We start from the raw sequence: 26722 nt of genomic DNA on the forward strand, positions 1-26722 counted from the left end.
TAGCGATTCTTTGTCTTTCCCATTTTTCTTCCCACCTTTCCGTAACTGCTAAGCAGAAAACTTTTTCTAACTACCCCTAGTCATTCTTTTTTTTTTTTCTCCTAGTCATTCTTTAACCCAATAATAAAGTTCCTGATCCAGCTCTCTCCCACTTTACACTCAAATAATTATTATACACATTTAAACATAGCACTTGAAGTTGGGAGGCAAAAGAAAGGGAACACGATAGTGTGGGCAAAAGACCTCTCCACACCTTTCCCACCCCTTCTCTAAGGATTTTTTTTTTTTAACACCTTTTTGGAGTATAATTGCTTTACAATGGTGTGTTAGTTTCTGCTTTATAAGAAGTGAATCAGCTATACATATACATATATCCCCATATCTCTTCCCTCTTGCGTCTCCCTCCCACCCTCCCTATCCCACCCCTCTAGGTGTTCACAAAGCACCAAGCTGATCTCCCTGTGCTATGCGGCTGCTTTCCACTAGCTATTGGTTTTACATTTGGTAGTGTATATATGTCCATGCCACTCTCTCACTTTGTCCCAGCTTACCCTTCCCCCTCCCCATGTTTCTCTAAGGATTAACATGGAGCCCCTCCTATTCTCAGTGCCTGTAACTCTCTCCACACCCAGGACCCCAGAAAGGAGAGAAAGGAAAGAAGAGGATGGGTAAGAGAGCTATCTTAGCAAACTTGTGAGTCATTAAAAAGTGACCAAATGAATTTAGGCTTTCACAGTGATGTGAGAGTATCACATGGTTATCTCCTCAGTGTGGCTGTCCCACCCACAGTTGCCATTTCAGTGAATGTTTATCTTGATTTCATGTTAGTCTTATATGTACTACATAACTTTATTTCTCATCCCAGGCACCTGGTACCCTGCTATGCAGCTCAAAAGAAACTTGTGAAGTACAAATGGACTGTCCAAAACACTCAGTTTTGTTGGTGCTAAGGTTCCCTGACTCCCCATAGATAAACGATTGCCCAGTTGTTGTTTTTTCAGAACTGTGTCAAGGTTTAAAATTGTTCTCTATTTGCTGTGTCAAACAGATGGCCACTCTTAGTATGCAATTTCTCCTTCTATCTTCTCAAAATAGTCTTGTATTTTAGCCTGGTAACTTTAGTCTAGTCTTGATATCTTTTAGTGCTATGGTTTTAAAATATTTCCTTCTCAACCCCCTTGATATATTTTTAGAGTTACTGATTACACCTTAATTTCTCCTCTTTTCTTATCCAACAGCAGTATTTACCTTCATGGTCTTATTCAGGGGCTGAATGGTCATCCATTTTTTTAGATAATATGCCATATCCTTCAAAACCACACCTCCTCCAATTATTGATTTCTGCTTTTAACAGCAACTTTTAATCACAGGCCTGCTTGAGTTCCCCTTCAGTTATTCAGCAAGTACTTTTTATTTATTTAAAAAACGTTTTATTTTATTTCTTGTATTCTGGCGGCACGTGGGATGGTTCTCCAACCAGGGATTGAACCCTGGCCTCCTCAGTGAAAGCGCGGAATCCTAAGCACTAGCCCACCAGGGAACTTCCATAAAATATTTTACTTATTTGTTTGGTAGTACCGGGTCTTAGTTGTGGCAGGCGGGCTCCTTAGCTGTGGCTCGCCAGCTCCTTAGTTGTGGCATGTGAACTCTTAGCTGCAGCATGCATGTGGTATCCAGTTCCCTGACCAGGGATTGAACCCAGGCCCCTCGCATGGGAAGTGCAGAGTCTTAACCACTGCGGCACCAGGGAAGTTCCTTATTTATTTTTTAAAGTCGAGATGTTATTTATTTATTTTTGGCCATACTGTGGGCTTGTGGGATCTCAGTTCCCTGACCAGGGATTGAACTCAGGCCATGGCAGTGAAAGTCTGGAATCCTAACCACAAGACCACCAGGGAACTCCTGGCAAGTATTAAGTATCTGCTATTGCAGGCACTGTCCTAGGTTTTGAAGACTCAACAGTTAATGCACAAAATTCTAGTCCTCATGGGTTTTCTATTTTAGCATTTTCTGGGTGACAAATAGTAAAATGAATAAATAAAACATGTGCTCTCTGAACCCATCTTTTTTTTTGTTAATTATTTATTTTTGGCTGCGCAATGGCTCTCTCTAGTTGTGGGGAACGGGGGCTACTCTTTGTTGCTGTGCACAGGCTTCTCGTTGCAGTGGCTTCTCTTGTTGCGGAGCAAGGGCTCTAGGGGCGTGGGCTTCAGTAGTTGTGGCACTCGGGCTCAGTAGTGGCATGTGGGATCTTCCCCGACCAGGGCTCAAACCTATGTTCCCTGCATTGGCAGGTGGATTCTTAACCACTGCACCACCAGGGAGGGCCCCTTAATCTGTCTTTGAAATGAGTAACTAGTTTTCTGAGGATTCAACGCAGTATACTCCTACATGGTGAAAGTGCGTTATAACCTGTGAACCACCCAGAATTAAGCCGCCTAATTCTCCAAACACATGATGGACTGGGTGTTCTCATCAAATAAATTACCAGTTGGCCTTGTCCTTGGTTGTATAAGGCCCAATGGCTCGCCCACTAGATTAGCAGGATCTTCCAGGAAGTCAAGAATTTGAGTCAATGCCTCTTTTTGTCCCACAGCTAGGAACAACTTACTACAAACGCCGCCAACTCAGTGACAGCCTAAAAGTGGTCTTTGCACCAGTTGTATGAAAACTACCCGAGTTGTTTAATAAACGGGCAAGGTTATCAGGCTGCCACCCCAGGGTAAGAATCAGAACCTCTGGTGCGGTGCCTCAAAATGTGCAAGTTCAACAACTTCCCAAGGTGATGCTGGAGGTAAACCAATGTTTGGAAATCACAAAGATGTCGGCTAGAAGAGACTGGAGAACACTAGAAACTGAGGAAGTTCCTGAAAAGCAAAACTAACCTGCGTGGGAGCCTGGGCAGAGGGGGTGTGTGGGGAGGTTGGTACAGACAGAGGAGAAGGGTGTTTATATTATGACAAAAATAACTAATTATGTCACATCCCTCATAACCCCAACGTCCCACCACCGTCGTAGCAAACCGTCCGCAGGGTTTGCCTGGGACAGGCGGCGTAAGGATCCCTGACTGGCAAGGGGCCCAACGCGCAGCCCGCACGGAGCGGAAGCTGAGAGAGCGGTTTCCGCTGCCAGCACCCAAAATGGCGGCACGAGCGTCCCCACCATGCGAAACACATGCTCTATGCCGCATCTCAGGTCTCACTGGACTTTTGCAAGTCACCGTGGGAACCCTCAAGGGGGGGACCCCGCACTCCGGCGGCGATACCACCTCCCATTCCCAGCCCTAAGCCCTTATACCCTCGCCAAAGAATGCACTGGAAGCGCTCAGCCTATTAACTTCACTCCGTGCCCAGCCTCTAATACCTCCTGCAGCCGGCGAGCGACGGGCGCACGGCCGAGGGGTCCCGAACGCCGGGCGATAGGACCTTCGCCCCACTTTATTGGTGGGCCCATGCCGTGGGGCGGGCCTACATGCCCATTGGGCCGTGGACCGTGTCAGTCTTGGGAAATCGGTAAAGGGAGAAGGAGGCGCACTCAGCCATTGGGTTCTCTCTGCTGTCAATCAAAGCGACATCCGGCGACGGCCAATGTCTCCGCTCGTTGATTGGAGAAACGTGTCCCGGGGGAGTACGTGTAGGGCGGGCTTCCGTGTGAGGTAGAAGGAGGGGGCGGGGAGGGAAGCGGAGGCTGGCGAGCTGTAGGCCGGCCGGCGGTGGCGGCGGCAAGGCCTGGCCTCGGGCTGAGCGCCTGCTGTGGCGGCAGCGGCGGACGCCGAGATCAGCAGAGGGTATAAAGCACATTTCTTTCCCGAACGGGAGGGGCGCAGCGCCGCGGGGCCGAGGCTTACGGGGTGAAGGGCGGCGGGGTGGAGCTGAGGGGCAGGAGGCGGGAGCGGGCGGCCGAGCGGAGTTCGCGTCGGGGCCGGGCCCTGGGCCTGGCAGGGAGGGGCCGAGAGGCCGTGGAGAAAGCATCTCCGGGGTGGGTTGGACTGGGGAGGGCTGAGGGCCTGAGAAGGCGTGGTGTTAGGCCCAGGCTTGGGAGCGGGGTGGGGCCATAAGGGCGGAGGGCGGGGTGGGGTTTGGCCGTCAGGGTGGGTCAAGGCCGGGAAAGTACACTTGCTAGCTGCTGCCCAGAGGCTAGAAGTCGAGGCGCCAGGAGCGGCATGGCGACTTGGTCCCAGCCGGACTCGGGTATCCGGGGCAGGGTGGGACCGGGCTCAGGCCTGGCCTTACTCGATCTTTAAGGGACCTTGTCCGGTTTCTCGAACTTAATTGGCTCTTGGGAGGTTTTTAGTAGTAAATTGCGTGAGAACTGGAGGGAAGTGTAAGCAGGAATTCTGGGTCGCAATTATGTTTACTCCAACCAGATAAGGGCGTGTGTGTGTGTGTGTGTGTGTGTGTGTATGTGTATATATCCCTCTTTCCCTTTAGGATGAAGTTCGTAGATGGGTCACAGCAGTGAACAGGAGAGAGCTATGTCGTGGTTTATGAGGTTAATGGAAGCTCAGAAGTAGAGACTAGAAAGTGAAAGGCAGCTTTACTCCCTCCCCACTTGGCTATCTGGGTTGAAGACTTGGCCATATCCTTCTGCTTTGGATCAGAAGATCACGTGAATGAAAATAAAAACTGCCTATTCAAATTCTGGACCTAATAATCCTGCCTCAGGGCCCCCCATCTCGTCAGTACCCCCATTTTTTTAAAAATGTGAGAGTGATAGGAAAGGGAAATCAGATTTTAAAGTTGGAAAAACAAAAGGCATTATTCTTTTCTATGATGTGGTGGTTGTCTTCTTGTCCTTTTACTCTCTCACCCATTAATAATCTCTCCCTCCCTTTTAGAACTTGAAGGCACAAGAATTGTAGGCAGTTTTCTACTGAGAGAGGAGAAACAAACTTTAAGATAGGAAATGGACTTCTCACGCTAAAAATAGAAGCTGGATAGTGTGTATGGGGTGGGGGGAGGGTTGGTAAATCAGACAACGTGTAAAGTATTTTGGATGCCGTGGGCATTATCTGCTTATCCAAAATGAGCTACCTTTTAGGGTACTGCAGAATTAATATCCAGAAACTGAGATCCCTTGTGAGCAATACCTTCCTCTCATAGTTGTTCTGTCTGTAACAGGTTTTCATGTTTTGTTTTTCTTGGAGTATAATAACTGATTTTTTTTTTAATTTATTTTTAAATAAAAAATAAAAGTGGCCTTTTAATGTGTTTCCTACCTCTGCCTTGGTCATGGCATGAAAATTATGGAATCTTATCCTGTTGCTTTTGTGATTCCCATTTCAGGTTTCTTTGGAAACCCCCCTGGTAAGTGTGGAGGAGGCGGGACACTCTGACCCAAGACAAAAAGGCCTGTAGCTCCAGCCAAAGGAAATAAACCTTAGGAGAGAGAAGGAAAAAAAATATCCATCACCTGTTCCCGAGAACAACCTGCAGTGAAATTTACAGAGAGGACAACTAATGTGAGTGAGGAAGTGACTGTATGTGGACTGTGGAGACAGTAAGTCACGTGGGCCCTGAGGGCCTGGACTGGGTTAGGAAACAGTTGTACTTTCAGAGGTGAGGTGTCAAGAAGGGAAAAGTGAATGTGGTCTGGAGTGTGGCCTTGGCTCCAAGGGGTGTGCTTTCCTCTGAGGCTGTCAGGAAGCTCAGCCCCTGTGTTCTGCCAGGGTGGGGTACAGGGTTTGGCACTGAGGAGGGTAACTTGCTGGCTGGAGCAGCAGAGCAGTGGCCTTGATTTGTCTTTTGGAAGATTTAAAAACCAAAAAGCATAAACATTCTGGTCCTTCAGCAATGCTTTCTCTGAAGAAATACTTAACGGAAGGACTCCTCCAGTTCACCATTCTGCTGAGTTTGATCGGGGTGCGGGTGGACGTGGATACTTACCTGACCTCGCAGCTTCCCCCGCTCCGGGAGATCATCCTGGGGCCCAGTTCTGCCTATACTCAGACCCAGTTCCACAACCTGAGGAATACCTTGGATGGCTATGGTATCCACCCCAAGAGCATAGACCTGGACAATTACTTCACTGCCCGGCGGCTCCTCAGTCAGGTGAGGGCCCTGGACAGGTTCCAGGTGCCAACCACTGAGGTTAACGCCTGGCTGGTCCACCGGGATCCGGAGGGGTCTGTCTCTGGCAGCCAGCCCAGCTCGGGCCTCGCCCTCGAGAGTTCCAGTGGTCTCCAAGATGTGACAGGCCCAGACAACGGGGTGCGAGAAAGCGAAACGGAGCAGGGATTCAGTGAAGATTTGGAGGATTTGGGGGCTGTAGCCCCTCCAGTCAGTGGAGACTTAACCAAAGAGGTTAGTGGCGACGTGGAGGGGAGGGTGGGAAGGGTCTGGGGTTGCGGGGGTGGGCTGGTCCTGAAGGAGTGTAGTAATAGTAGTAAGCCCTGTAAAGAACCAGAGAGGTTCCGGGGGGTCTCAGGCATTGTTCTGGGATAGGAGTGGGCTAGATTGTCTGACTAAGATTTTGGGTTGGGAGCATTTCCTTGTGTTGAACCATTGACCCACCTCTAAATGAACTGTCAGGGCAGTGGGAGGTCCTTAGAACATGCCTGTGTGTTTACTGCTTGGATTTCAACATGACTCCTGGAGGCCCGGGGTGGGGGAGGGAGTCATGTTATGATGGGCTTTGATGCGGTGTATGTTCGTTGCTAAGACACAAATATTTTGTGGACTGTTGCCTTGTACCTCCCCCCACATCAAAACACACATATGTATTCTGAAGTTCTCCTCCTTTGTGGTCAGGCCTGTTGTGGTGGTAAGGTCCTGATAAGTCTCCTCTCCTGGGTCTGGGCCAAGGGGTAGATTTAGATAGTTATTCTTGGCCAGGAGAGGGCCAAGGCTCCCATTCTTTGCTGAAGGCCCACTGCAGCGAGTAGGGACGGGAGGGATGGATGGGAACTAGAAGAGAAACTGCATTCTGCTGCTGAAGGCAGCTTGCTCTGAGCTGTCAGAGGTCTGAACTGACGAGCGGCTGACACACTGTTCTGGGCAGAAGGTGGTGCAGTCGCCTCTAACCATGTTAAATGGTTTCTGCTGCCCCTCCCCCACCAATGTGATAAGACTGCCTTGAGCTCTGCGTTTGGACCTGTCTTGCCACTCAGTCTTACGGAGCTTGGGAAAAGATCCAGTTCAGTCGCTTCCATTAGGGAAGGAGGAGGCTGGATTGCACTGGGCTGGGTTTTCCAGAGCTGCGTCTTGAGGCGGGGGTGCATGGGGGGAGTGTTTGGGAAGAGGGGGTGTGGAGGTATGTTAAAAGTTTTACAGATGCTGTAGAACTTGGCTCTTTCTGCATACCAATCAGACCAGGTTTTGCCTACCATCCCGCGTTGAAGCCTGTTCCTGAGCTCGGTTCTCTGGATGTTAGTGACTGTCAAATCATGTGGCTTTCTCTGGGCCCGTGGTCCTCAACTGGGGATGATTTTGTCCACCAGGGAACATGTGGCAGTGTCTAGAGACAGCTTTGGTTGTCACAACTGGAGAAGGTGTTATTGGCATCTAGTGGAGAGAGGCATGGGATGCTGCCGAACTTCCTAAAAAGCATAGGACAGCCCCTAAATAACAGATTGATCTGGCCCCAAATGTCAGTAGTGCCAGGGTTGCTCTGTGCTTAGCTGGCTCACATGGGCTCTACTTTGAGAGAGACTAGCACTACCTGAGTGGGGGAGTCATGAGCACTTCTTGCCTTGCGGTGCCTCTTTTCTGAGATCCTTACAGTGCCACCTCTCTTCTGCTTCCTGTGTTATTTACCTTCAACTGGACTCCAGGCTTGGCACAGTGGTCTGAAGAAGTATGCCTCCCGGCCTCCTCTTCCATCATCCCACCCACGGTAGCTCCTCAAGGGGTAGATGTAATTGGGCTTGGGAACCCTGCTGCTGGTAACCCAGCAGGCATAGCTTCATTCCTCTTCCTGCAGGGATCTCTCCTGGGATGGGGTGGGATGGGATGTTTTCAATGTAATTGGATGGGTTGGGGTGGAATGGGATGGGACTTTGACCCTGCTTGCCTCCATTTCTTGATCTTCATGAAGTTTGTGCTTTCCCTGACCCCAGGCTTTCACTGCTCCCTTTGGAGATTGGGGGTGGGTTAGCGTTAGGGGCCCAGGCTGGGTATGGGGGAAGGGAGGATTTTTGTGTGTCTAGAACATTATTTCCTCAGCAACTCAGGGATAAAAATACCCAGGTCCAGAGCATGTGACAGGCACTGCTGGAGCTGGTATTATCCCTGGGTGGCAGCACTCCCCTGCTGCCAGGCCTGTTCGATGGACAGCTATAGCCCAGGCCCTTGTCAGGGATAGGATTCCCCTCGAGGTTGGCACTCTGCCCAGAGAGGGGGGTGGCCTGTGTACAGCTCTTTGCAGGCGAGGAGGAGCACTCTGCGACCAAGGAGAACATGCTGTCCCTGACCTGACCTTAGGCTCAAGGGGAGCAGCAGTGAGAATGGGAGCCAGAATTGTGACCCTGGTTCTGTCAGGGGCATTCTTCCTGCTTGAGAGATGTAAGCCGGGGCTCAGGCAGAGATGGCTCTTGAACAAAGCCTGGGGTAAAAAGAAAGTGGGGGGCGGGGGGGACATGTTTGTGTCCAGGACGTTGCGGAGCACCTGTCTCCTTCAGTGCTGGCGTTCTGGCTCCTGTCTCCCTCCTCTTGCCTGGGGCTAGGCCTGGCCGGCACTGTGACATCCCTGCATTTGTGCAGATGGATTTCCCCCTTCCTCTTGTCTAGCTTGTTGTAGGGTGACAAAGCCCCTGGTTCCCAGTGGATCTGGGTGCACTGGGTTCCTGCCCAGGCTAGCTTTTTGAGCCTTGGGCTTGAGGACGACTGGCCACAGCCCTCCTGAGGAACGGGAAAACTCCTTACACTTCCAGGGAAGAACTTAGATTCCCGGAGAAGCTGTGGGAGGAGTGAGTGTCTGCCCAGTCCTGAGTCCCAGTCCTGAGTGGGCTGGGTAAGCAGGATGCGACAGGAGGGAGAGTGGCACCCCTTCCCCCCAGGGCGCTCTCACTGCGCCACCCCGGCTGGCTGACTGGGCTGGGTGGGGCTGCCCGCCCCTGGGTGCGTCTCCTTGAGGAGACGGAGGCGGCCGGGGATGGGCTGGTTCCTTGCGGCAGCTTCTCCAGCTGCCTTGGTGCAGAGATTGGCTCCCGGCTGCAGCTAGGTAACAGGCGGTGGGAGGGGATTGGCTCCTTCCGCATCTCCAGCGGAGACTTGGGGGAGGAGATTGGCTCTCGTCGCAGCCTAGGTAACGACAGTGGGAGGGGATTGGCTCTTTCCGCAGCCCAGCTGCTGACCTGGGGGAGGGGATTGGCTCTCTGCAGCCTCAGCAGTGACCTGCGGGGTGGGAGGGGGAGGGGATTGGCTCCTTGCTGCAGCCTAGGTAACAAGTTTGGGGGGCGTGGGGAGGGGGAGAGAGGGAGGAGCGGGAGGATAGGCCCAGGAGGGAGCTTGCTTTCCTCTGCAGCTTGAGCACGGAGCATGGGGTGGGAGTCCCATCTCACTGCAGCCTCTGCGGTGAGCTCAGGGTGGGGGCTGCCGGGCGCCTGAGTGGAACTGGGGTTGTGAGGTGGGAGGGGGCTGCTCCAGGATGGAGGAAGGGGGCTGGGCTGGGCCGCCCAGGCAGCAGCACGGGCGGGGCACCCTCCTTGGGCCCCTCGGAGCTAGCAAGGGGCCACCCTTCCAGCCTGGTGTGCTCCCTGCGAGCCAAGAGCTCCTTGGAGCCCCCTGTCCGGCTGCCCGGCACCAGCTGCCCTGGGGCTCATCTCGCACACCATGACCCGCCTGGACCGCAGCTCTCACAGTGGTGGGGGCCATGCCAAAGGGAGCCGGCCCCTTAACTCTTTGGTGGCTGGTCACCGGGTGGCCCAGCCCCCCTCTGCTCCTGGGTCCAGGGCTTCTGTTCAGGTTGGTATATGTGGGGAGACTGCAGGGAGAGGTACACCTGGGAGGTCTTAGGATCAGGGAGGCTTACTGTGGGAGAGGGATACCTGGTCAGAGCTAGGGAGGTGGGTCTAAGCTAAGGATACTGCTTTCTGGAAAGTGTCTGCCTTTAAATCTCTGACTGGAAGGCAACAGTTTAGGGTTTCTCTAACTGCAGGGGGTGGCATGTACAGGAAACCTGAACGCCTCGTATTTATTGGGGTTGTACGCTGGTGGCATTGGGGGTAGCAGGTGGAGCCGGAACTCATCAGGAGCCGCCAGCGTAGAGAGGGAGGCATTTTGGTGCCCGGGGCGGCAGTTGTGGCTGGGCAGTGATGGGGGCTATGTCCTTGAGTGGGTTGCCTGATGGGAGTCAGTGAGTCCTGGGGTGTGGTAAGGGAGTGAGAGCACTGGTTTGTGGGGACACCGTGGGGCTGGCCTTGGCAGGGGTGGGGTGTCCAGTGAGGATCACCTGACTGCCTGAGGCTCTCCGGGGATTGAGGCAGCTTGCTGGGATCAGCTGAGAGTGGGCATTCTGTTGTGGCAGGGATGGATCTTGAGGTGAGCCTGGACTGAATTGTGGGTGTTCAGCCTTACTCCTGCCTCACCCAGGGAAGGGGGAACGGCTGTGGGAAGGGCTGGATGGCCTGCCGTGTCATTGGTTGCATCAGGTGGTTGCAAATGCAGGGGTTCCCTCTCCAGCCCACCCCACCCCTTTATGCAAACGAAATGGCACCACAGGCTGATGCAAGCCTGGCCACTGCGAAGCAGTTTTGCTTGACAGTTCACTCTTGCTTGCCACGGCCAGCTTTCTACAAACCACGTTTTAAGGGATTCCCATTCCCGAAATGAGAAGTGTCTCCTGCTTCCCCCTTTCTTCTTAAGTAGTGGTAAGGTGGCCCTGCCTTTTGGCCTGGCTGTGCCTCTGGTCCAGATCCTAAGCCCGCAGACCGGTATGGTGATGGTTGTGCTAGTGGTTTTCGCTAGCTTTTTTTTTTTTGGAGGCTGGTGTCTGGAAATGGATGAATGAAGCCGTGCTGGTACGGAGGGGACAGGGGGTAGAGTCTGGCAGGTGTAGATTGGGAGGGGCCCCACCCGGGAGAAGTTGGGGTGATGCTAACCTCTGAGGGGCAGGACAGGGAGGGGCCCCTGGACCCCAGAGCTAAAGTCACGATGCTCTGTCTTCCAGGACATAGATCTGATTGACATCCTTTGGCGACAGGATATTGACCTGGGGGCTGGGCGTGAGATTTTTGACTACAGTCATCGCCAGAAGGAGCAGGATGTGGATAAGGAGCTGCAAGGTGGAGCAGAGCAGGAGGACACCTGGCCAGGCGAGGGTGCAGAAGCTCTGGCGCGAAACCTGCTAGTGGATGGAGAGACTGGGGAGAGCTTCCCTGCACAGGTACTCCTGCCTCTGCCCACTTCTAGAAACTTCTCTTTAGAGAAGGCAGGTTGTGCCTGTGGGATGGGCCTGAATGTGTATCTTGGGTTGGGGTCTCTAAGTCACAGTGGTGGCTGAGGAAGCGGGAGTAGAAGAGCAGCAGCAGCGGAGGGGCCGCGCCTTGGTAACGAGCAGCACATGGGAGGCAGAGCACCTAGCGGCTTTCTGCTTGCGTCAGAACCCCCCACTCTCTTCTCCCCTGGAGTTTGGGACTCAGGGCCAGCCGACAGCCTGGGAACGGAGGGAGAGTGTAGGCCTGCAACCATGCAGGGCCTCCCTCAAGCTTCCCCTTGGAAAGGCTGGGGAAGGGGCTTTGGCCCACAGGCAGCCAAGGCCCGGGTCAGTCAGACTTAACAGTTGCTGTTGCCACAGGTGCCTGGTGGGGAGGACCAGACAGCCCTGTCCTTGGAAGAGTGCCTTAGGCTGCTGGAGGCCACCTGCCCCTTTGGGGAGAATGCTGAGGTGAGCAGGACTCCAGGGAGAGCCCACTGAGTCAGCAGGGCAGCCTGCACACAGTGTGTCTCTCTGTGGCTGCCTGAGGGGCCGGCTTTTGGTGTTGGCCTTGTCCTGGCTGCTGGGGGTGAATTCAGAGGAAGGAAGAAACAGAACCTCAGGTGGTAGTCTCGGGGAGGAAAGCAGAAGGTGGTCTTTCCTCCTCCCCTGTTAAACCCTCTGTGTTTTGCCCTAGTTTCCAGCAGACATTTCCAGCATAACAGAAGCAGTGCCTAGTGAGAGTGAGCCCCCAGGTCTTCAAAACAATCTTTTGTCTCCTCTCCTGACGGGGACAGAGTCTCCATTTGATTTGGAACAGCAGTGGCAAGATCTCATGTCCATCATGGAAATGCAGGTAGGATTATCAGAACCAGGCACAAACTTCTCGGACTTTGTGTGGGGTGTCTTCATACTCAGTTGCTTTTCCACTTCTGGGAAAAGAGAGAGTAACACCTTTCTGATCCATAGGAAAGTGGGGACACTGAGAGGTAACTGTCCACGTGTCAGTAGGTGGTGGAGTCAGGATTGGGGTTTGGGTTAAAGCCCCGGGGCTGAGGCTTCTAAAGCAGGCCTGCCTCCTAGGTGCGCCTCCTTCTTTCCCTTCAGGCAGATAATCACTGGGCTGGGTGTTGCCTAGGTTTAGCATTAATAAAAGCTGACATTATTGTAGTGCTTTACAGCCATTGTCATCTCACTTGGCCCTTGGGATCATCTAGTCAGCCCTTTATTATTTTAAACGTGAGGACACTGAATCTCAAAGAGAGACTGAGTGAAATGCTCCTGGTCTTACAGCAAGTGGTGCAGCTAGGCTTTCTTACTCCAAGGCTGGGTGTACTTTTCACTGTGCTGATTCTGCAGTGTTAGGTGCTTTTTTCCTCTCCTCCATGATGGGGAAGTCTGGGCCAAACATGACCTGGAGCTGATCAGTCCTGCCTTGGGGTGGAGTCCACAGGGAGGAACCCGTCTCTGCCAGGCATGATGGATCAAGCGGGGCCAGGAGCTGATGCTGTGGGCTGTGGTTTCCTGTCTCTTGCCTTTACACCCATGCAGCTGTGCCTATGTTGGGTGCCTGCTATCGTGAGCCCCCAGCCACACCTGGGGATGGAGTCTGCGCTAAGTGAACGGTGATGCTCTTCTCCCCTCCCAGGCCATGGAAGTGAACACATCAACAAGTGAAATCCTGTACGATGCCCCTCCAGGAGACCCACTGAGCACCAACTACAGCCTTGCCCCCAACACTCCCATCAATCAGAATGTCAGCCTGCATCAGGCGTCCCTGGGGGGCTGCAGCCAGGACTTCTCACTCTTCAGCCCGGAGGTGGAGAGCCTGCCTGTGGCCGGCAGCTCCACGCTGCTCCCGCTGGTCCCCAGCAATTCCACCAGCCTCAACTCCACCTTTGGTTCCACCAACCTGGCAGGGCTCTTCTTTCCACCCCAGCTGAATGGCACAGCCAATGACACAGCGGGCCCTGAGCTGCCTGACCCACTCGGGGGTCTGTTAGATGAAGCCATGCTAGATGAGATCAGCCTGATGGACCTGGCCATTGAAGAAGGCTTTAACCCCGTGCAGGCCTCCCAGCTCGAAGAGGAATTTGACTCTGACTCAGGCCTCTCCTTGGACTCCAGCCATAGCCCTTCCTCCCTGAGCAGCTCTGAAGGTAGTTCTTCCTCCTCCTCGTCCTCCTCCTCCTCTTCTTCCTCTTCCTCTTCCTCTACTTCTTCCTCAGCCTCTTCCTCCTTTTCTGAGGAAGGTGCAGTTGGCTACAGTTCTGACTCTGAGACCTTGGATCTGGAAGAGGCTGAGGGCGCTGTGGGCTACCAGCCCGAGTATTCCAAGTTCTGCCGCATGAGCTACCAGGACCCAGCTCAGCTCTCCTGCCTGCCCTATTTGGAGCATGTGGGCCACAACCACACATACAACATGGCACCCAGTGCCCTCGACTCTGCTGACCTGCCACCACCCAGCACCCTCAAGAAGGGCAGCAAGGAGAAGCAGGCCGACTTCCTGGACAAACAGATGAGCCGGGATGAGCATCGAGCCCGAGCCATGAAGATCCCTTTCACCAACGACAAGATCATCAACCTGCCTGTGGAGGAGTTCAACGAGCTGCTGTCCAAGTACCAGCTGAGCGAAGCCCAGCTGAGCCTCATCCGTGACATCCGGCGCCGTGGCAAGAACAAGATGGCGGCGCAGAACTGCCGCAAGCGCAAGCTGGACACCATCCTGAACCTGGAGCGGGATGTGGAGGACCTGCAGCGCGATAAAGCCCGGCTGCTGCGGGAGAAGGTTGAGTTCCTCCGGTCCCTGCGGCAGATGAAGCAGAAGGTCCAGAGCTTGTACCAGGAAGTGTTTGGGCGGCTGCGGGATGAGAACGGGCGGCCCTACTCGCCCAGTCAGTATGCGCTGCAGTATGCCGGGGATGGCAGCGTCCTCCTCATTCCCCGCACCTTGGCTGACCAGCAGGCCCGGCGGCAGGAGAGGAAGCCGAAGGACCGGAGAAAGTGAGCCTGGGGAGGAAGGGGGTTGACGCTCACCGAGATGGAAACTGGAGAAGGGCTGGGCCTGGACCTGGACCTACAGCGGGGACTTTAATGCCTTCTTATCCAATAGATCTCAGATGGGATGACTGCGGGTCAGTGGACAGGAAGAGGCAGGCGCAGGCGCTGTCTGGCTCAGCTTCCCCCACTGAGGGGGGTGGAAGTGGCCAGACCGTTTGGGTGGACAGGGTCCTCACCCCTACCCCTTTCCTTTGAGGGAAGGGTGGTGCTGGCATTGCTGGAGGCCGAAAAAGGGAAAGTAAGGGACTTGTGAGAGGAGAGGAAAGTAGTAGAAAGTCTCATTCCTGGAAGGAAGGAAGGAAGGAAGGAAGGAAAACAGAAAACCCAGAAAAATCAAAGCGGGAAGAAAATCAGAGGGCAGGTTAAGTTGGCTCTGGCCAGGATTCCAGGCAGCAGGTTTTAGAGGGGACTAGATTACTGGTGTGAGTAAACCCCACTTTAGCCTAGGGGAGGGGTGGAACACGGAGTCGGTTCTGAGAGGGGCCTGTGAACTCTTCCTGCTCCTGCACTTTGGCATCCCTGACGGGGAGCTCTCGGATGATATCTCCTGTGAGGTTTCCATCAGAGGGGAGCCCCTGGGACCCGACACTGGCTTGGAGGGTTAGGATCCAAGGGTAGAGTCAACAGGCAGGGGTCGTGAGGCCTCATGCTGCAGCAGCCCCAACACCAAGCATGTCACTCACTGCCCTGCCATACATCTTCCTCTGTGCCCAGTCACCCCTGAGCTGAGGCTCCCACGTCTCCATCAGAGCCTGCATGCGAATGCTGTTCTCTTCCCACCCGTGTGCCCCCGCCCCTCACCAGCTGCCTGGAGCTCTTCTGGAGCTGGGGTGCTGGCAGTGCCCACAGGGCTGGGCCTGCGGCCTCCTGGGAGCTGCTCTGAGGCAGGGGGATGATGTGGAGAAGCCAGGCAGTATTCAGCACAACACTGGGGAGTGACCCTTCCCTCAGGCCTCCCCTACCAACAACTGGGCTTTGTCACTGGAAAGACAAAAACCTACAAAACCCAGCAGCAACAACAAAAACTAGTCCTCTTAGAGTTTCTTGCGCTTTGATTTTTTTAGGGCTTGAGCCCTGTTTCACTTATAGGGTCTAGAATGCTTGTGTTGAGTAAAAAGGAGATACCAATATTCAAAGCTGCTAAATGTTCTCTTTGCCATAAAGACTCCGTGTAACCGTGTGAACACTTGGGATTTTTCTCCTCTGTCCCGAGGTCTCTGTCTCTTTTTTGGGTTTCTTTTTAGGAGAATGAGAAGTGCATGTAACGGGGGCTGAGGGTACCCCTCCCTCAGGCTCTTGGCCACAGGCAGCTTCTCCACACCCCCAGTTTAGCAAGGGCTCCTGGAGGACCGCCTGGGGGAGGCAGAGAGGGGAGCGCCAAGGTGGCCAGGTGGTTCCAGGACCACAGTGTCTCTAACTGTTGCCACTGCTGTCCCCACCTCGGCCTGGGTCTGGAGCATTGTCTGCCCCAGGCTAGCAGGAATGAGTTGAAGTGGGGAAGCACTGATTCTCCTCCCTGCTTAGGTGGGGAGGCATTCTAACTGAGCAGTAGGGATAGAAGGCACGAGCCTGGGAAGTGCTTTTATAAATTATTTTCCTTGTAGATTTTATTTTTAATTTATCTCTGTGACCTGCCAGGGAGAGGAGAGAGAGATGCTGTGAGCACATGACAAAATAAAATAAAATAAAATGGATGATTTATTCTCAAGTGCAGTTTTTCCCTATTTTGAATTTAAATTGAGAGTAAAGGAAACAGGCCCCATGAGGAGAGGACTGGCCATTGTGTGGCTAAGGCAGAGCTCTTAGGGGAAAGTGGGTGGAGAGCAGAGGAGGCTGACAGTGAAGAATTTAGAAAGACAGAAGTCTTAAATACTGTATTAAAGCTTCCAAACAGGGGTTATGTACCTTTCTGTAGGGTTTGCCAGCTGAATCCTTTTAGACGCAGGATTCAGAATCCTTTTTGGCCTTTCTCGTAGGGCTAGACTATGTGGGTGTTGTCACCTGGCCCAGCTCCTTACCTGTCTTCCTGTGGCAAACTGCATTTTTAATATTGATTGTGCTGTTATTTCTCTGGTGGCCCCACCTACCAAGGGGGTGCAGAGCTTTGGAGCGTAGTCGCAGTGATGACGGTGATGGCAGAAACCCAAGAGATCTACAGGACCAGCACACGCCAAGTACTCCACTGTAACAGCAGGGCCACGGAACCAGAGAACAGAAAGCTAGACCCCAGGGTTTAAGGCATTTGAAAGCTCTCCAGCTGAGGTGACCAGAATCTGTTCTCCCTCAAAATAATACAAAAAGCCTGTAAAGAGTTGAATGCTTTAAGGTACTGGACGGTTGCTGGAACAGCCACGTGCGCATCTAGGGGTAGGTACCTAACAAATGTCCAAGTAATGAATGCCCACCTGGCAGTCTCTGTGAGATTACCAGATGACGTTTAGGACTGGAAGCTGTGATCCTCCTCATGAAACCTGTGATCTTGAACTCCCCATGTACCACTGTATGACCTGGCTTAGCCCAGTCCTTTAATGATGCTACTAGAGTTTATCCTATGGGGTGAATAGAATTCTGGGAATAACACTGAGTTCTTTTTTGTTTCAATTTACAATGGCTTTTGCCCCCCCATCTAGTTGGAACGGGTTGGTCCTATCAAACAAGAGCTCTTTCCTAATTAGTAATTAACTTACGACTGTAAGCCAAATAAAACGAAGATTCTTTAAAAAAAGGCTAAAAATTAAGTCAGAAAAACTAATTTATGCTGATAAAAAATACAAGTTATATACAGAAAACTGTGACAAGTAAAATTCAGAGTAATGTTTTTGTATACTTTCTAGAAATGTGTATATTTTTGTTTAGTACACAATTAGGCTGTAACTTTTATCTTGTTTTGCAACTTTTCAAACAGATTTTAAAGATTTTAAGAAAAAGTCCTCTCACCTTCCCCTTTGCTAGTGTTGCCTCTGGTCTGAGAAAGTGTGTTTTGGTCACCCCCTTCCCCCATGTCCCCTTATGGAGAAATGTACAGTTGTGTCTGGGAGCTTGCTGATTAGCTGGGGCTTTGGGCCAAGTTGGTCAGCACTGCTGTGGGGCTGACCTCTTTTTGCTGTTGGCAGGTGGAGTGGGTGTTCCAGCTTCAAGGCTTTTTCTGGCAGGAAGAAGATACGAGACCTCAAGTAAGGACTGTGAAGGCTGCTACACCTGAGACAGGAAGTGAGACGAGGTCCTAGATTTCGCAGGGAGATGAGCAGACCTCAGGACCAAACTTCTGGGTGACGTGATTGGGTAGGGGTCGAAGGCTTGCTTTGTCTTGACTTTAGTCCTAGGCGTCATTCAAACTGATTTTCCCACACATTTTAAATCATGTAAGGCGACGGAAACAGATCCATTGTGTTTGGGGTTTTTTTGCGGTACGCGGGCCTCTCACTGTTGCGGCCTAATCCACTGTTTCAATCTCTGCCCCACATACGATCTCACCAGTGAAGCCAGGGCTATTTCAGAATCAACAAAAATAGAAAAAATACAGAACTGAGGGAAAGTAGAGATCTAGAGACATGCTCAGTGTCATCAAGACCTGGCCTCCACGGCTGACTTCTTGCCCTTCCTAGGGAAAGCTGAACAGCAATTAAAAACAGCCAGTGAATGAGGAGGTACTTTCCATGGAGTCCTGCCTTCCTCAGGCTGCCTTCATCCCTGCTTTGACCACCCACAGCTACACCAGACCTTGCTGCTCTTCAGATCTGTTTGGCACATAGCTGGAAAACAAGTGCCTTGCAGAAAAAAGAACATCCCCACCACCATAGTTCTACCTCATCCAGTAGGGACTGACCTAGGGCAACAGCTTCAGAAACTCAGACTAAATATATAGTTTTAGGGCACTACCAGCAAGAGCCCATTTCCTTGATACTATCCATGTACAAAAATGGGTACCAGGTTGGTGTCTGCCTCTCTGGAAGTCATTTTCCCAACCAAGTGTAGGCATTCTCTAGCAAAATCCATGTGTTTGATTATTATGAGTGGTTAAGCCTTGTTTTCCTATTCCTGATCCATCTGGGAAGTGAAAGGGAACCATAGACCTTCAACTTGTCCTTTTGTCAGTGCACCAAGAACCTCTTTCACTTTTACTTCTCCCACAGAGGTCAGTTAGCCTCCGTCTAGTTCTGAACTTTATAGAGTAAGAGAGTGAGCATGTGGGGACTCTGGCGATACGTGTGAAACTTAACACGTGATTTGAGTTCTGGTCCTTTTTCTGTCTAGGATTTCTTTGAAAGTTCATGTCTGCCTGAATTAGTTGAGAATCAGAATCTAGTGTACAAGTTGTCTCCAGTGGAGTGAGAATATGGGCCTTTGTGAAGAAGTGTGTTTTCAAAATCAGTTGGATAGAAATCCTTGTCTTCCTTTTTGAGTGTGCAGAAATATCAATAAAAGTCTTAAAGCTGGTTCTTTTCCAGTCTAACTGCAGAATGGAATAGGTTGTACAGTATTTGTTACTTAATTCCAAATGCTGTTTCAACCAAGGAAGCAAAACCTAGTTCACTTGGGGAGAGGTGGAGAAAAGACCAAGAGTTGGGGCTCTGCCTTTTGTTTTAAACACAGATTTAATGAGGCTAATTCAGTTGTCTTAATAAGCTTTCCAGTCTTCAGCTAGGGGCTGAAGCAGTAACTGAAACTGTGGGCCCATGTCCCAGAGCCAGGCCCCAAAGTAGTCCAGCCTGACCTGTGACTATGCAAACAGTAAACAGGGCAGGATTGGTCAAAGTCAACTAGGATTTTAAAATCCATGTGGGGTAAACAATGGCTTTGGTACTATCACAAGTAGTACTTTGGTAAATCACATGCAAACCAGTAAGGTCAGAATGCAGACTCAGACCTGCTGGTGAATTAACACAAGCTATTTAGTATCAACAAAAACCAGTCAGCATTATTGTAAACCTAACATTTCAGCCTTGCCTCAGAGTTCTGCCACCTAACTGGCCTAAGCAAAAAAAAAAGCCTTAGAAACCGACTCCTTACTCTACTTGCCCCATAGAGCAGGGCCAACTATGCCTTTCATCCCAGCAGGATGATTTTATTTCACATTTCATTTGCTTTCAATATTCATCAATTTACTCAACGGGGAGTGCCCAAGGCCAAAGTCGATTAAAAGTCATCCGTACGAGAGATAAGCAACCCTGAACACATCGGCTAGGAAAGCAGCAACTTTTGGAGAAAACCTCATTGCTGGACAGTCAAACCAAGGTGATGTGCAGATCAGAGACTGACAGTTGTCTGAGGACCTTAAGCTCCTATATCAAACTTCTTACCACATATCAGAACACCAGGGTGTCTCTACCTATTGCTAAAAGGCAAGGTGAAGGAAGCCAAGACTCCTTCCTTTAATAAGCTGAATGCTGGCCTGGTAGTGGTATTTGTATTTCAATCAAATTCTAGCAGAGGGGACTTCCCTGGTGGTGCAGTGGTTAGGAATCCACCTACCAATGCAGGGGACATGGTTTCGAGCCCTGGTCCAGGAAGACCCCTCTTGCCACGGAGCAACTAAGCCTGTGCGCCACAACTACTGAACCTGCGTGCCACAACTACTGAACCTGCGTGCCACAACTACTGAGCCTGCACACCTAGAGCCTGTGCTCCGCAACAAGAGAAGCCACCACAATGAGAAGCCCGCGCACCGCAACTAGAGAAAGCCCACGCGCAGCAATGCAGCCAAAAATAGAAATAAATAAAAATAAAAAAAATAAATTCTAGCAGAGGGGAAAACACTGAGCCTGGACTTAGTTCATTCCTATCAGTTCTGAGTTTTAAATGAGAACATCCTCATGATGTCCATGAGAAGGCCCAACTTGCACATCAGATTAGTATGACTTGATCAGATAAATTTGATCTCAAACAGAACTCAGCTCCATACATAGTTCAGGATTTGGAGCCATTGCAGAAATTTGGATTTCAGAGTTTCAATTCCACCAAATTATTTTGGAGTAGCGATTTGTTCTAGCACTACCCCCCCCTTTTCTCTATGAGGAAAATAATTACCTTGTAATACAGATTCCCAGTGCCACAGGCTATAGACTATAAAGATGTGCTGTGTACACATGGTCAGACACTAAATAGCCAAGGGTTAAAATCAAGTTGAGCTGAATCTGAGTGAGTTCTGGAATGTAAGATTATACCAGAAAATAAGTACTTAAAAATCAACTATTAAACATTATTTAAAATTGGTAGTCAAAACTTTCAAATGCCATTGGAAAGCAGAAACAATTATTCCTGAGCACTGTCAGTTGACAAGAGTGTTTCTGTATTTACTGTATTAGCTTGAAACTCAACTGAAGGCAGTGAAGGAACAAGGTATTTGACTGGCTTTGCCAGTGTAGGACAGCTGACAATGATTCTGTCACCAAATTAGTAAGCTCTTGTTCTTTTGTAATGGTAACTAAGGTAACAATCTGTATCTCCTCAACTCCTGGGCTAGAGGTCTAATATGATGCAGTTTTGTTGAAGGCATCTGATGTGTTTTTGTATTTCCTAAAGAAATGCTCTACGAATACTTTCTGAAAGCAGACTTAAGATTTGTTGTGCCTATGTATATTTTTTCCCCTGACATTTCTGCATGCATTTGTGGCTTCAACGATCACTTGAGAAAAATTTATCCTTAACCCTTGAATCTAGAAATGTGTGATAATTGGCTTTTAAAGATAACAAAATTGCATATTTCACTTCAATGTGCATTATCAATTTCAGTGTCTTCCATGGGGAAGAATGATACGGTTTTAAAAGAGCTCAGGAATGCCAGCAGTGACAGTGAAATAGGTTCCAAAGGTTAAGGCTAAAGCTGAATAGCACCCCATCTTGGACAAGCACCAAGACCGAAGGCTAATTTCGGTGCATCTGATGATGGAGAACAGAACCAGATATATCTGCCCACCCCAACTCTCTTAACTAGCTACAGACTGCTCTGCTGCTGCCAACTACAAGGACACACTCAGACCTCTGCAGAGGAAGACCTCTCCAGCTCCATTTATGTCTCCCTAAACTCCTAGGAGGCTTTTTGAAAAAAGTATATCTACACTCAGTTTATTTGGAACAAATGCTTTGCACTAGTGCGTAGAGCTGAACTGATCTCAGTGGAAATCCTATTTCCCCTTTTATAACTGACAAGAATATAGTCCCATTTTGGCTCTAGAATTATAGGCAGAAAATGATGTTAAGAAAATGGATGACATTTTAATTCACTGATCAAACACAGGACCAATTCCTGAAAAGTTTGGAGAAGCTAACTTTAGCTACGGTCACACAGATCTATGAAATACCTGAGCCAGGATCTAAACCTAACCCAAAAACCTGTATTTCCAAACGTATCATATTTTGGAAGTGCTATCAGGTCACAGAGTGCTGAACGAACTTTGAGCAGTATGAAGACAGAATGATGCGACAATCTTTATAATCTCTGTATCAATTATAAATGCTCAGTGTCAAAGAAAGAGTCATACCATACACTAGATTTTCAAGCCTACAGTATTTAAGAAATAAAACCATTCAAGTGTGGAAGTTGTTCCCAAAGAGGCTCAATCTATAAAATAATAATAAGGCAAGGAGTGTTTCTGGCAAGACAAGACAAAAATCAAGGATTATAAATCTATAGTTTTATTAAGACAAAAACTGACAGTGTTGGTATGAAGTTTAACATTTAAAAACAAAAGTTTTCACAGAAACCTAACACATGCCTAAAAAGATTTTACAACGGAGTTCTAGATGCAGGTCTAAATGATGTCAAGAACTGATGGATCTCATGATTCAAGACAGCATTTTGGGTTTTAGTTAATTCTTAGGATTAAAAAAATGTGTTTTGTTTTAAAGTGAACCACTGCCCCAGTATGAAAATTTAATCTCCTGAGACCAGGGCTTCAGAAATCATTCAACTCTTGAAGTGACTCAGTGAACTTGTGCTGTCAGTGACTGAACCCTGCCACCAATGGTTTCAAAGTTCAAAAAACAGAGGCTCCAAGAGTTTTCCACCCTAAGAGCACCAGCCCTTGTCTTTGCCTACTCTCCCATCTCCTATACCACCCTCTGCCCTTCCCCAAATACTTCAGAGCCAGTGGCTTGGATGGAGAAGCTGACATTTATAACTTCAAAATTGGAAAAGAAAGGGTCTTCTTGTCGATTTCAAGAATTAGCACCTCTAAGACAGAATGATCTGCCTGTGTATACACTCCAGTAAGACTTTTCCTCAACCAGTTTCCATCCCCCAAATGGCAGCTTTAGTAACTTCTGAATTGGGAAGTTAAGAAGTTACCAAAGCTTAATGCTTTTTGGGAACAGCATTAAGCTCAGGCAGGCAACACCTTGGCTTCTAAGTTTCAGGCATTCACAGCTTTTAAACAGTCTCTCACAGTCCTCATTTAGGTTGCCAATGACAGTTTTTGAAAGGATGAAATATTCTGGACACAGAACCAAATCATCATTAGTTGTTCTTTCCTTTCTTTCACCATTTCCCCCCAACAGGCCCCAAATTTTAACAAAAATGATCCTAACCCATCTCCCTTCTTCCCCACCCCATCCCTCCCACCCCAAATAACACACCAGAAATAGCCAAAAACTACATACATGCTACGCTGTAAAAATGCAGGGTTAACACTATTGGGAAGAAGGCTGTGGGTTGTGGAGATGCTCTTTGAAGATCTGCAGTATCTTTTGCTCTCCCACATCCCATTCTGCAAGTTTTGTCCTTCATAGAAGGCCCTTTGCTTTTCTCAGCAAAGTTCAGAATGGGTTGCCTTGAAACACTGACCCTCCTTCCCCTCCACTGGGATGGGTGTGCAAACTATACAGCATGGAGCGGCTTTAAAGCACTTGGGCTGCTGTAGGGCACAGAAACTATACTGGCTCTTCAAAGGACATCTTCTCAAGCCCCCTCTACGGTGTCAAGACAAGTAGAACTCCTTCTTTCCCCACCTGAAACCCACAGTCAGATGTGACAGGGGCTGGTACTCAGGAGAGTTAATTCTTGTCATCTTTTTTGTCGTCATCCTCCGAGGGGTAGGAATGCCACGTCAGCCTTTCCTCATAGAAGGATATGACAACCTGTGGGCACTTGACATTGGCTTCCTTGGCAGGGACCAGGTCAGCCTCATCAGAGTTTTTCCTGCAGAACAAAGCACAAAGAGACTTTGAGACCAGGTGCTAGTGGTCTCCTAACTTGGATCACCCAAGGGCTTGGGCTTTTAAAATATTAATTCCAGGCTTCCCTGGTGGCGCTGTGGTTAAGAATCTGCCTGCCAATGCAGGGGACATGGGTTCGAGCCCTGGTCCAGAAGATCCCACATGCTGCAGAGCAACTAAGCCTGTGCGCCACTACTACTGAGCCCGTGTGCCACAAATACCGAAGCCCACGTGCCTAGAGCCCGTGGCTCTGCAACAAGAGAAGCCACCAAAATGAGAAGCCCGCACACCACAACGCAACAAAGAGTAGCCCCTGCTCACCGCAACTAGAGAAAGCCCGCACGCAGCAACGAAGACCCAACGCGGCCAAAAATAAATTTTTAAAAAAATTTAAAAAAAGTAAATTAATAAAATATTAATTCCAGAAGAGCAGGCCAGGGAAGGATGATAATATGGTGTAAGCATCATTTACTAGCAGCTTTTAGCCAAGTAATATCCGCGGAGATCTTCTCCCATTGAAAATGCCCTCTAGATATCTTTGTCAAAAGCTAACTCTGAACCCCTGGGAAAGGCCGCACACACACATACAAAACCATGACTCTCAGATTCTCTGAGGGAATATAAGAGAGGCTACCATACTATTCCAAAGCCATATCCCAGCTGCTAAAAGCCCATGGAGAGATCTTGGCTTGGTAATAGGATTTAATACCATGTTGGATAGTAAGATTTAATACCAATTTGGCACTGACCAGAGCCAATGCAGGTGGACACTTTCTTGCTTACTCATAATCATACTGTTTAACACTACCAAGTGCCATGCTCACAGACAGGCCACAACTCCCAGGTGCTTTGAACTGGTGCTTCAAAACTGGGAGATAGAAAATAAAGGGACTGTTACATAATTCTCCATATTTTTTCTGAATTTTAAAATGTTCTCAGAAATTGAAAACCACATACATATTACAAGGGACTTAGGAGTAAGCTATCTTCAGGTCATTGGGAACATCCTAGATGGAAGCAATAGCATAGGGCAGGCAGCAGATAGATATATATGATGGGATCTCTGACGAGACACTACCCCAAACTTCCAGAACTCCAGCAACAGGTACAACCAAAGCCACACAGCCCCATGGAACCAGGGAAGAGTAAGCCAGTAAGGTATGATTTTGAAAAACAGACAAGAGAATGGGAAGGAAAAGGAGTATAACAGTATGGGAACCTGAAGCAGGCTGCCCCTTGCTGACAATTCAACAACAGCCTTTGAAGTAAGAGTTCAGTCTTTTCACTGCACAGAAAAACAGCTACTTTGGGAAATGAACAAGTATCTCCATTCTCCAGTAAAATCACTTTAAAGTGAACTTGGTTTAATAATCAACATCCAATCTTAACTTGCAGAGTTACATTCAGCTATAATCTTTACACACTAGTGTGTGAACCAAAGGAATGTAGTGTCAAGCAATAAGGAGGTGCTACCATTACTCAGACTGGTCACATGCAGCCAGAGAAAGTGTATTCTAGTTGGACTGAATAAGTCCTGGCATTAATTCCTTTCTCCCATATGCAGCACCTTAAAAATGAACTTTTCTCCTACAGGCTAGCAATAAATAAGCTAAAAGAAGGTCAGAGTCAGTAAACACCTAGGGAATGCATGGGAAAAAAAAAGAGGTTTAACTGGTTGTGCCATAGGCTTTCAGTTTCAGTGTTCAAGTTAGGCCTCTCCTGCCACCTTCTAAAGGAGAGGAATTAGTACAGATATGAGTTTCCGAGAAGGTTCTAGACTGACAAAAGGACAAAGCCCCTAGAATGCTGCCTTCTTTGGCACAGGCTTAGGATTATTCACTCCTAATTTATATTTTAAGGACAATGATTGAGCTCCACTTTGGCGGGGAGGAGAACAAGCACTTCCAACAAGCAAGAAAAAGGGAAGAAAGCTTTCCTTTTGGACAGAGAATAGAGAAATTATAGAGAATTTTGGGTTAATTACAGTTCTTAAGATTCTCAAGACAACTGCTTTCATTAAGCTGTTTCATGGAGTACTACCACCACTGGTATTTACACTTACAATGGAAAAAAGCAGGCTTCTCTCTATGCTTAGTATAGTAAAGGGGCCTTGCTGACCCCTGCTGGCAGATACTGCAATTGTAGAATCTGCACAAACTGGAGAGGATCTAACAGTCAAGGACAAAGGAAGAGCTACAGAAATTCTTTCCTAACCCTGAGAAGTTAACAGAATTTCTGATCCTGGGGCCAGCCCGATCTTTATTAAGGAGGTGGTGGAAGGGGAGGGTGGTTCAATCACATTTCTTTTTTTCCCCCTTTATTTACATGAGTGAAATGTGATTCCTCCCCATACCCTCTGTACTCCAGATTGTCTCCCACCTCCTAAAAAAAATGGGCAAAGATCCGAGAATCCTAAGGGCCCCTACCTGTAACTCACGAGTCCAGGTTGGCAGTCAGGCCGAGGGTCACTATCGAAGGACTATGCCATCTTAAAGATTTCACACCTGGGCGACTGGAATTTTGAAGGTCCAGCTCTTTTCCTCTGGCATGGAACAGATGTCGAGAAGAAAAAAACCACCACACAGAGCCACTGGCAGACTCACCATTTCATCAGGAACATGAGTTCTCCACTGGAGTCTGTAGCTCCAATAATCCGCTCCGGTTCCAAACCCCGGGCAAAGCCTCGTGGCTTTTCTGACTGTAAAAACCACAGAGATGGAACAATTTTAACTATATGGGACTGTTATCCGGACTGGAGCAACTCCTGTTTCTCTGACAATGTTATCAAACCCTTTTGCCAATATTTCACCAAATCTTTGGCTGTAAGTCACAAGCCTTTTAGAATCCTTCTGAGCGATTATTCCATCGAGTTTTGAAGTGTTTGAGGTTTCCCCATATGTAAAAAGGGACCCACATCTCAAGCAAAATAAATGTTCACAACTGTTCTTCACCCTCAAAAGGTACCTTACTTTACGGTATTGAATAGATTAAAACCTGTAATGATTAAAACATTAACAGCCATCTCCTCACAGGAATGAATTCCCTTGCACTTACTGTTCTTGAACCTCACATAAAATAACAGTAGATTATGTGGCTTCATGAGATTGAACCCTCAAACTTTTTTTTTTTTTTTTTTTTTGGGGGACGCGGGCCTCTC

At 49.2% G+C, this 26722-nt stretch overlaps 2 protein-coding genes across 7 annotated transcripts in view; one reads left to right on the top strand and one right to left on the bottom strand.

Moving 5' to 3' along the window:
- The first annotated feature begins 3670 nt into the window (after nucleotides 1-3670).
- On the top strand, nucleotides 3671-17137 carry NFE2L1 (NFE2 like bZIP transcription factor 1). 4 transcript variants are annotated; one of them, XM_024742313.1, is made up of 6 exons: nucleotides 3671-3787; nucleotides 5286-6302; nucleotides 11107-11322; nucleotides 11734-11823; nucleotides 12050-12208; nucleotides 13001-17137. In XM_024742313.1, exons 2-6 carry the CDS (start codon nucleotides 5793-5795, stop codon nucleotides 14357-14359), a joined length of 2334 nt encoding a protein of 777 aa, XP_024598081.1. In that variant the 5' UTR covers nucleotides 3671-3787; nucleotides 5286-5792; the 3' UTR covers nucleotides 14360-17137. The 4 variants fall into 4 exon arrangements, with proteins under 4 accessions (XP_024598081.1, XP_024598096.1, XP_024598105.1 ...); XM_024742328.1 differs by having other exon boundaries at nucleotides 11140-11322; XM_024742320.1 differs by lacking the exon at nucleotides 3671-3787 and adding an exon at nucleotides 4085-4190.
- Nucleotides 17138-22024: 4887 nt separating this feature from the next.
- The window catches only part of CBX1 (chromobox 1), a 21514-nt gene continuing 16816 nt past the window's right edge, over nucleotides 22025-26722 (bottom strand). For all 3 annotated transcript variants that reach the window (XM_024745021.1, XM_024745014.1, XM_024745004.1), the window contains 2 exons: nucleotides 26169-26263; nucleotides 22025-23548 (listed from right to left, as the gene is read on the bottom strand). In XM_024745021.1, coding sequence (XP_024600789.1) covers nucleotides 23404-23548; nucleotides 26169-26263 — 240 coding nt within the window. In that variant the 3' untranslated portion in view covers nucleotides 22025-23403. The remainder of the gene's footprint in view (nucleotides 23549-26168; nucleotides 26264-26722) is intronic.

This window comes from Neophocaena asiaeorientalis, unplaced genomic scaffold, assembly GCF_003031525.2.
Source record: "Neophocaena asiaeorientalis asiaeorientalis breed wild unplaced genomic scaffold, Neophocaena_asiaeorientalis_V1.1 scaffold1, whole genome shotgun sequence".
Taxonomy (NCBI): Eukaryota; Metazoa; Chordata; class Mammalia; order Artiodactyla; family Phocoenidae; genus Neophocaena; species Neophocaena asiaeorientalis.

Excerpts from the sequence above, each read along its gene's own strand:
- NFE2L1 (XM_024742313.1), top strand. The coding sequence starts at position 5,793 with ATGCTTTCTCTGAAGAAATACTTAACGGAAGGACTCCTCCAGTTCACC. Across the intron at positions 11,824-12,049 it reads CCTTTGGGGAGAATGCTGAG|TTTCCAGCAGACATTTCCAG; the intron begins GTGAGCAGGACT and ends GTTTTGCCCTAG. Across the intron at positions 12,209-13,000 it reads TGTCCATCATGGAAATGCAG|GCCATGGAAGTGAACACATC; the intron begins GTAGGATTATCA and ends CTCCCCTCCCAG.